The sequence below is a fragment of the Stegodyphus dumicola genome, chromosome X2, assembly GCF_044657685.1.
Source record: "Stegodyphus dumicola isolate Sdum_Otavi_A_Nest chromosome X2, ASM4465768v1".
Classification (NCBI taxonomy): Eukaryota; Metazoa; Arthropoda; class Arachnida; order Araneae; family Eresidae; genus Stegodyphus; species Stegodyphus dumicola.
In genome coordinates this window covers 38,460,841-38,471,963 of record NC_140781.1, presented here as the reverse complement: position 1 = coordinate 38,471,963, position 11,123 = coordinate 38,460,841, and the positions used below count along the sequence as shown (strand labels likewise).

Here is an 11,123-nt window from a genome sequence, read left to right as displayed (position 1 = left end):
GATTTTTCCGGAAACCAGAAGAGTACAATTACGAGATATCTATTTATTAAATGTTAAATGTGGATGCTCCAGTATTTTTACTTTTTTGGCGTAGCTTTGTCTCAAAGCTCGTCGCGCGCAGCATTGCACTGGGAAATAAAACAATTTAACTGCAATTCTGTTAAAAATAGCAAACTAAATACAAAAACCGTAACAATATATTTTTAAACAACATTTCATTCTGAACGGAATTAAATGCTATACTTTTCACAGGACAGTTTGCTCAGAACGTTTTAATTTGAGCGAAATATTTTCGTAAATTTTCTTTAATTATATTAGGAACATTTTTTAAGGTAATTCGATTTTATTCATGTAGGGATTACAAAAATTAAGATTAAAGTTTATTGTATTATTAAATATTAAAATTATGCATTATTTCTTTTCTATTTATAGAACTTCTTCCTAGATTTTTAAGCTTCTGAGGCATCTTTTAAATCGAAAAATCTAAGTCAGTTTATTATTAATACTCTGTTTGGTCAACTTCAAATTAGAGCCTCTTTTATATTAATAGTGAAATACTTTAAATATTGGGGCTCATTTCCTTGTACTTAATTTTCTCTGAATATTTCTAAAAAAGGAAAGAAAAAAGGATTTAAAAAAAATATTATTTAAAACTTGTAATTGAGTTCTTATAAAATGTAAGGGAATAATTGTTTTGATTATACTTATCAGATTTGTTTTACCCTTAATTTCAACAATACATATACTAAAACTCTTCTTAGCCTAATTACAAATATTTTAATATACATACTTTTATATTTGCATTTAGCCATCAAATTTCAAACTTTTGACTTAAAACACGTTTTAGTATACATTCATTATCAAATTAAAATCTTCTAGTAAATATATTTTGACAGAGCACTCAATACGTCTTTTAGCGATTTTACCCAGTTTAATATTTCTGTGATAATATAATAAATAATAACTATCCATTTCACATTTAAACATTAACTGCATTGCCATCAGATCGCAATTTTGATTGCTCTGTATAATATTGCTTCATTCGTCGAGTTCGCAAATGTATCCGTCTTCTGTTTCACACATTTGTGTAAAACTGTACATAATCTTGCACAAATGTGTGGTTATAAATCAAGGAAAAGTTAACTTATTGGCATATCTGTGTGTATATTTATTAATTTTGACGAGGACTGCAGCATTTAGTGGTAGTTTTATTTTTTTAATTTACCCAATTAAGTAAAAAGTGTAAGTGATTATTTTTCAGTTATATAAAAATAAAATAGTGAGTTTAAAATGTGCAGCTGTAAAGCTTCTCCTCTAAAAATTTTTAAAAAGTAGATGTTACATAATATGCGGATGACAAAGCAATTTATTTTATTTAAAACATTTTGGTGTTTGGAACATAAAATAAATACCTAAATAAACAGCGAATACTGTATCAAGGGTATCGAAAGACTTATACAAGTTTAAAGGTACCGTAAGGTATTTTTCATTCTTTAAGCATAACGTTTTTGCTAAAATCTATATTTTTGTAGTTCAACAGCTTAGAATTTTATAAAACATAATCAAAATCGCTAAAATCGCTAAAATTTTATAAACATAATCAAAATATTTGTAATTCAGTTGTTAATTATCGTAAAATAACCAAAATGTGATTTTTTGCGTACATGTCAACTATACAAATTGCTATTATCCATCACAAAATAAATTTTTCTTTTATGCGGAAATGTTTTTCGATTTCTATGGAACTGTCGTGTGTCGAAATACTATCAAAGCGCTATCTGAATGTAAATGAAAAACACCCCATCTGGAGACCGAAGCCTCTGAGCAGTGCTTCACTTGTAGTGCAGAGTTGGCCCCTCCTTCCTTTCTTACCACCATGGGTCAAACATACAGAGAGGATTCCGCTAATTCTGTAAGTTATTTTGTCGTCTTATCGTTTGATGCATTTGGCAGCACGAGATTCATTGGATTTGAAGGTTCTCAATTTGGGCTCTGAAGAACTGTCGACATTGACTATTCTTGCCATTCATACACATATTCTATCCCAGCAAGGGCGCTCAATCAAGGGCCAGTAGTATCCCACAAGTTCTCAACTTTAAAGACACCCATGCAAAATGCTAGCTAACGGAGCACTTGCGGACACTTTACAAGGATTATAAGCGTTATATAATGAGCAAGTTTGCGTTGATACAGCTGGAAAAACACGCACAGTATTTGATCTTTTATCTTTTTAACGTTTCGAAACGTCAAAAATTGCATAATTCGCCTGCCTAAATGTACACTGCAATGTGCACAGGACAACAGCAAGCTTTTAATAGTGGGGCATTTTTCTTTGACACATTACAGCTGTCTGCCTAAGGAGTGATATGACTTCATGGAGAGCCTTTTTTTAAAAAAAAAACTGGGAAGTATTTACTTTGTACATGGAAAGAAAAACACCAAAACACCCACGCATTCAGCCCTTTTCCTAAGAATCGAACCTGAGTCAAATTGCTTAGTAGGAAAAATGCCCTTTAGAGACTTCCCACCTATTTTGCAGCTGCCCCCTTCTTCTTTGCTGCAAAATTCTACAGTTGCCTCAATGTGAAAATATGAGTAGGTGCCACGTCATTTTTAATGTCCCTCCTCCCAATAAGTAAAAGGATTTGTTCGAGCGCATTCAGATCAGCTGTACGAGAAATCTAAATCAGATTCTAAGTAAGCTTGCTACAGCCATCATAACAAAGCTTTTATGAATTATTAAGAAACGTCGCACATGAACCTTACTTGAATAATTCGGGTTCCTGACTAATTTAAGTTCGATTCATTGGAATTCTACATTGCTTGGTATAAGATAATAATTATTTTTTCTTAAAGAACAATTTTTAAAAATTTTTTCGGAACGATAATTGTTCGAAATCTTTGTCTTTTTTTTACCACTAGAAGCGACTTGAATGAAGTCTTTCCAAAAATGTCGAAACTTTACATTACGTTACACACATTTATCACCAAAGCGATTGGCAAGTACAAAACATAAATATAGGCTCTTTAATTTATTTTCCACGCGGCTTGCCAGATAGCTAGTTTCCACATCGTTGCTATGTGACGTTACGTAAGATCTTGAATCTCAAGTTATGTAGCACGAACTTGAAAATAAGACCTCTCTTTTTCTTATATTTTGATTCTAAAATTTGGTCGGGTGTTATATGGTAGGAGTACTTTCATAAATGAAATTCAAAATGAAGAGCTTTCACTTTTCATTTTACTATTCAGGATAATTATGCTCTTTAAATTATTATTAAACTACAGTAATCATTACTCTACACAAAAATCATGTAACTATCTTTAGTTATAATAGTCACGTCTAACTGAGAGATTTCAGTTTAGCCCCGAATTTACTATACAAGTTAATGCTACAAATACACTCAAAAGCAATATTATAAGAATATGCAAATTATGTCTATTTCTACAAAAAGAATTATGAACTAAAGGTATTGGTTATGCTGTCGAAAAAGAATGCAAATATTCTGAGTTAAATACGTAAGCGCACAGGTACGTATCTGAGGAGCTGTGATTGTGCAGGGGATATAAGGGTACGAGGGTTTCTCGGCGAGTTGTGCGATCGTACTCCTTCGCGATATTTCTCGCAAGAGTTGAGTAAATTTTATAAGAGATCAGGTAAAATGAGTAGCTCTGAACGTATGGATGACAGAATGAGTTGGAGAATTGACAGCAGATCGCAGGCGAGCCAGTCACAAGCACAGGTGGCTACAGAGCTCAATGCAGTACTTGGTGTCATCTGCAATTTGTCGAAACAGTTTTAGGACACTGGATTCATATCGAGAAAACCTGGACAATATAGACTAAGATCTGCAACGACAAAAGAGGATCGTTATTTGGCACTTTCAGCGCGACGACACAAGACTACTACAACTTCACAGCTCTCGCTTCAGTTGTATGCTGCTACTGGAACCTGAGTTTCAATGTCTATAGTTGCTCAAAGTCTTTATGAGATAGGGCTATATGCCAGAAGATCGGCACTATAAGCTTTGCCGATAATCATGAATATATAAAATTTTTGAATGGTATATCTCTTTCTCTGTTATAAATGTATATTCATATCAAATTTTATTAAAATCTGAACGTTAGTTTTTCGAAGCTTCGACATAATATGCAAGTCTTTAAATTCTTTAATTTTTTTCGCCCGAGTATAAGCAACAATGTATCACTAATAAAGTTTTGTGGCTGAAGATAACGATACTGTTATTTCAGGGAAGTTCCGAAGGTTATTTTATTTAATTATGACAAAGCATACTTAACCATAATTAAATAAAATAACATAAGGCAAGGAATGCTTTCGTGGAGAACTTTCTAAATTAAACTTGCTCATACCTACGTTACGCCTGTAGAAAACACGAAAACGCCCATGCAGGCAGCCTGTTCGCCTGGAATCGAACTCAGGTTAAACAACCAGTGCTCACTTGGCCCCTGGTAGACCGAAATTCTGGGAGGAAGGGGGGAACTAAGCTTTATTCCCCCTTTTTTTTTTACTTCAAGACAAATAAATATCCACCTACATTTTTGTTTCTTAAAATTTATCCTAAAATGTAAGGAAGGTCTTTCCTTCAAGAAAATCTTAATTTCGAGTAAATATGGTAACTAAGCTACTTGGAAATATCAATGCAGTAAATTCAATTTTTAATAATTTAAACCTTCATTTGAACAACTATTCTAGGTGATGCAATTTAAAATATATTTAATTTTACTACAACCAGTGATAATTCAGAATTAATTGTTATATTTTATGACAATATACATTGTTATTGTAATTAATAAAAGGTGTTTCTGAAACCATGTATAATACCTATCTCATTGTTAAAGAGCAAAAGTGTGAAATTCGTTGAAAGGTACAAATCCTGAACAATTTCTTCAATTGCAAATAAATGGATTGAGAATTTTTTGATAAAAATAATATTTAACACAAGAAAAAAATTAAAATGTCAGCTTTTTTACAAAATAAACTATCAAAGCATATTAGCTAAAATAATTCATTAAGTCGAGAGTTGAAAAACAAAATTAAGCTTTCAAAGTCCCAGTTTTCGAGGTCGCTAATTCTCAGTTATTATTTTATCTCAGTTATTTATTTAGTGAGTTATTATTTTAGCTTTGAAACATCCGTATTCGATATTAAGCTTGACAAATAATATAGCTTGAGATGAGTAAAACCTACAAACGAATGTTAATCAAGGGATAAAAACGAGAGTTGTTTACTGGTTATTATTCTATCCTTTTTGAATTCCAAAAGTTTGTTCATAGGGTTAACAGAAAATTAAACGGATTACGAAACTAGCTCCTCTTGTGTTGCGGAGATGAAAAACGGGCGTAGTTAGGTTGGGATACATTTACTGGTCACCGCGTCAGTGATTTAGGAACGGGCGTAGTTAGGTTGGGATACATTTACTGGTCACCGCGTCAGTGATTTAGGAGAAGAATTTGATTGAAAGGGTACGTCTCAGAAGTAAAGCGGCTATATGATGAATCCACTTCACAAGGATATGGCCGGCCTTTTTGGCAAGAAAAGTGAACGTGCTACCAGTCTTGATTTAGAGGAAGGAGGTTTAAATTTTCCAGGGCGAAGATTAAATGAGAATGAGTCTGTTGCCTCTTCTCGTCCCTCAACTACAATGAAAAGTGAAGCATTGCAGGGATTTAATCAAGGAGGAGCGAGACCAAAACAAAAATTGCAAAAGAAGAAGAAACCACGCTCAAAAAAAGGGCGTGATCTTGATTTGAATAACCCTGGACTCAAGTCAGAGATGTTAATTAGAAGCGATAAGCCTACAACTGAAGCTGCTAGTTCTGGAAATGAAGCTATGGGCACCCCAAAAAGAGGAAAGAATCGCCATCGTAGAAATCTTAAAACAAGAGAAAATATGAATTGTGTTGAAGAAGAAGTACAGAATTTGCAACGACTGAGCTTACAAGACAAAGAAGATGAAGAAGGGGAGGCTTCAAGTTTTATAAAATCAGATACAGAAGAAAAAATACATATGCCTAAAATTAAAATTAATCTGAAAAGTAAATTTTTTTCTGCAACATTCCCTGCTATGAAATGGAAAAAAATCTAAGAAACATCCACTCGTACAAAGTCTTATTTTTCTTATGGATCTATTAATTAAGAAGCATAGAGAACTAAGAGAAGAAAATTCAAAATCTTCTAACAAGAAAACTTCTAAAAAGGGCATGAAAAAAAGCAAATGAAGATCTTACGTAAGTAATCCCTTTTTTGTAAAGAAACATAAATAATTAAAAGCTCTGATTTGGAAATTTTATGCAATTCCGCGATTAATTCTTTAGGACATTTGTAACTGGAAGAAATTTTTTTTAGTGTTTATTCTTAATATTGAAAATTTTACTAAATTAATTCTTATGTTCCATACTTTTAAAACTTGATATTTCCAACATTAAAAGTTGATATTTTAAAATTTTGATATTTAAAATAACTAACGCTAAAAGATTTCAAAAATTTTACTAAATTTCTGAAATATTTTAGAATATTACTTTAACAGTTATTTGAACATACGTATTTACGTGATTTGCTATTCGAAGTAACATGAGATAAATAAGTTAAATAAATTTGAAATGATACCCTTTTGATTCTGCAGCATGTTTTCAAAATATTTAGTGTCATTTTTGTTAATATATACTTACTTTATTTTTAAATGTATCATTCTGATGTTCCATCGTCTAATATTAAAAGTTTTGCCAATAAATATTTTTACTAAATTTTCTTCAGAATTTTAGAGGAATCCCTGATGTCTAAGTTAAATGATTAAATAATTAATTATTTGAAGTTTTTGTTTTTATGTGATATAATATTCTTGATATTATTGAGTTAAAAATAGTGTCAATAATTAAATTTTCATTTTATAAAATCTCTTGTAAATGGTTTATGATTAAATTTCTTTTTAAACTAACATATTAACTTTGAAATGAGTCCGAAATGTTCGTACAAAGCTATCATACTTCTTGCGCAATTATTTAAGAGGTTTTTAGCTTCTCCTTTTGTATACAAGTTCTTCTACTTCTAGGCTTTGCATGACATTCCTTCCAGTATTTTGTATGTGATCAAGCCTCACAAATCAGGAAAGAAAAAAACCATTCCTACTGTAAGAATTATGAAACACTGCCTACACTATGTGTCCCATGTAACCCTTTGCCCATGCTTCGTCCTGTCTTATTATAAAATTATTTCATTCGTTTTATTTCTTTGAAACGAAATCGTAGCAACAAGTGTGTAGGAGGTTTTCGAACTCATTAAATATAATCAAAAAAATGGTTTTTGGTACTTAAGCATCTAATGCTTTAAAATTTTTGAATTGAAGTTTCTATAAAGTTTTCTTGTAATTTTTTTTTAATTTTTGCATTTTGGAGGTGGTTATTTACAGCTATATGAAATAAACAAATAATTATTTATTCAAACAATTTATAACCGAATTTACTCGACAGACTTTTTCAGTTTATTAGGCGATTGTTTACCTAAAGTCGTGAAATCATCAATAATTTATTTAGTTAAATATTTGCAGTTTTTTTAATTATAGTACAAATGGTTTTTGCCATAGTTGTTTTTTATTGCTTCTTTATACACACACACACAAATTTACTCAAGTTTCATATTTTATATTTCCAAAAAATTACTCCTGATTGTAATAATTGAAATAATTTCATTAATTAATTTATATATGTATATGTACATGTGGGAGGTGTGAAAGATAAAAAATTTGCGAAGCAAGTTACTAACTTAGCTTTACAATAAACCCTTAATTCTATATTTGAATTCAAATATTTCCCTTTTCCCATATTAAAATAGTATCTCCTCATGATAAAACTCTCCAAAATACATCATTTCAAAATTAATAACCATCGTATGACTCTATTATGAAGTTCTCAAGCAAATAATTTACATAAGACTTCAGCCAAGCATGATTAAATATTTAATGAATCTAGATAAAAGCAAACTGACTCTAACAGATTGCAAATCATATTGTTTTTCTTCTGTCCTAAGCTTTCATTTTGAACACAGATATAATAAAAAACGATGGTTGCTTTAAAAATAAATGGCGACCTCAAAATTAACATTCTAATTTTGGTGCTCTCCCCTAAATTCATCTGTTCTCCCAAAATTTCCTTCTTCCTCTGTGTTGCAGCCTTCTCTTTCGCTTATACTTCCATGCCGGCAAGACACTGCTTTTCCACGCTGCTGCTGATTCGCTTAAGATAACATCTTACTTTAAAATGAAACTTTATTACATTCAACTATAATTAAGAATTATCTTGCCTGCAAAAGAATTATTTGATATGCTTAAAAATAAAGATTGTGATTTTTTCAAGCTCAGTTGTGCTAAATGCGTCATCATGCTTTTCCACTCAGCTCTACCTTCAGTCACTACGGTCTTCTCAGTCATCTACGCAATGTCGGAAGCTATTAAAAGTTCTAATGCCTTCATCTACGCATTTTAAAATCATGACACACATATATATATACATAATATCAACATTCGTTTGGATAAAATATTGTTGTTTGTGGTTAAATTTTGATTTTATAACAGTTATTATAAATTTATAACGTTATGACAGTTGTGTATAAGTTCTGACCCTTTTGGAAAATTTTTAGTTAATTTCATTTTGCACTGTAGAGTCTTCAGGTGTTTTTGAAGCAGGAGAAGTGAAAAATGTGCAGTGTTCCAAACCTGGACCTCTCGAATTATGCTTCCAGTTACACCACGAAGGCATGAGGAAAAGAAAGGAGAAAATATCTTATATGCTCCCTCTTTTTCAAAGAGGACTAAGGATTAGAGGAACCAATCGTCAAATTCTGGAATTATCGTCTACCACGTTTTGAAGCAGGAGACGAAAAAAATATGCAGTGCCTTAGCAGGGACTCGAACCCTGGACCTCTCGAATACGCTTCGAATATGCTTCCAATTACAGCCCGGAGGCATGCGGAAAGACGAAAGAAAATACCTTATAGAACTTTTTTTAAAAAAAAGTTTTAGAAGGTATGCAATTTTTTTAAATAAGTGTTAAAAGTTTAAATAAGTGTTTAAAGCTTTATACGGGGTGCTTAGAAACGATTGCATATTAAACGTTAAATGCGTCTTGAACGTGTCCAATTTATTTATTTGTTAAACTGGAAGCATGGTTTAAGCCAATAATTCTTGTTTAAAAAATAAATTAAATAGAATAAGCTTTCAGACTATACAAGTTTCGGAAACGTTAAATCTTCATTTTGTTATTTTATATAATAAACTTTCAAATTTGGTCACATGAGACTCTTTAATAAAAATATACAAAATTTAAACTTATGCATATTTCCAAATAGTAAATTGGTTCTCATCGAACCAAATATCATTAAGAAGGGGAATTCAGCAATAAGGAAAACTGGCCCTGAAAAAGTTTTATTAAATTTAAAGTATATTCTTCCTCCTTTCCGCTGCCTTCGTGGTGTAATTGGAAGCATACTCGGCGCGTATTCGAGAGGTCCAGGGCTCGTGTCAAGGCGAGGGTAATGCATATTTTTCACGTCTCCTGCTTCGAAATAACTTAATGACTCTATAAATTTATACATGATTTAAACATTTTCAGCTTCCAAAATGACACAAATTTGGATTTTTAGCACTTTTTTATTAAGTCTGATTAATGTAGATACAAATTACTTTAATTATTGTAGATATAAATTACTTTAATTATTGTAAATATAAATTATTAGATGTTTATTTTTACTAAAAATTGGAACCCGAAACTAATGCTTCTGTAATAATGCTTTTTTTATGAATGATGTCTTTTAAAAATTTAGGTGTGGAAACTTGATATGCATAGCTGCCTTCAACATCATTTGTCTCCTTTTCCTGGAATTTTTAAAAGGTGTTCAATTAATATTGATCTTATGGATGGACGATGGACGTTTTTCTTTTGATTTTTTGGGCCATGGAAACATTTTCATGAATGTTGTTTTTTACAGGTGACTTATAAAATTTAAAATTTTTTGTATTTCTTACTAAATTGTGTTAGCTGACCAAAATTATCGCAGTCTCAAATTATAGCTTATTTATTTCTGAAATTAAGATCTTGCTTCTACGACCATTGATTTAAAAGGTGGCATTTACTCCTTGTTTATTTATATAATCATTTCTTAAAGATTGTATTTGTAGTATAATATCTGTAAAATACTAATATTAGTAAAATTTTTCTTTCATAATATTTCTTAAAAATCAGAAATTAGAGCAACTTAAAAGCTAATTGGAGCATTCTGTTTTAAATAAATTTCATCTAATGGTATGGAATTTCTGTACCAAAAAATTTATTACATTTTCTGATGTATTTAAAGTATGATCTGATAATTTTACGCATTGATTAAATAAACGAGTATTTTAAATTTTTATGATATTCGACGTTATAATATGTTTATATGATATATGATTTTTATGTTTATATTATATTCGTAATAATATTTCATAATATGTACTGGTGTTGGCAAAATGTTAATTTTGTAGCATTCTTACAAAGTTTTTTAAGTTAGAGCAATTTTTAAGTTAACTTGTGCATTCTCTTTTTTAAATGAATTTTATGTAATGCTATGGATTTTCAATAACAGAAAATTTAATACACTTTCTGATGTATTTTAGAGTAGATCTAGTAATTGTAAGATGCAAATTAAAGAAGTAAATTTTATATGTCAATCAGTGTTATGATATGCTTATATGATTTATATGATATGTGATTTATATGGTTATATTACATTCGTAATAATATTTCATAATAAATATAGGTTTTTATAAAATGTTTATTTTTAGCATTTCTTATAGAACTTTTGAAATCAGGGCAATTTTAAATTTGTGCACTATTTTGTAAAGAAATTTTAACTAATGTTCTTGATTTTCAATGACAGAAAATTTATTTTATTTTCTGGTGCATTTTAGAGCAGAATATAATAACTGTGTGAAATGTTTTAATGAAAGTGTATTTGAAATTTTATGTGCTTATATGATATGCTATTCGCAATAATATTTCATAAATGTAGGTGTTCAATAAAATAGTGATTTTATAGCATCTTTTTGGTAAAATTTTAATCGTTGTGTAGTGTC

At 30.4% G+C, this 11,123-nt stretch overlaps 1 protein-coding gene across 1 annotated transcript; it reads left to right on the top strand.

The window, feature by feature from the left end:
• The first annotated feature begins 5,397 nt into the window (after positions 1-5,397).
• Positions 5,398-10,413, top strand: LOC118187748 (uncharacterized). Its single transcript, XM_035358026.2, has 2 exons — positions 5,398-6,249; positions 9,836-10,413. Exon 1 carries the CDS (start codon positions 5,511-5,513, stop codon positions 6,105-6,107), a length of 597 nt encoding a protein of 198 aa, XP_035213917.1. The 5' UTR covers positions 5,398-5,510; the 3' UTR covers positions 6,108-6,249; positions 9,836-10,413.
• The last annotated feature ends 710 nt before the right edge of the window (positions 10,414-11,123 follow it).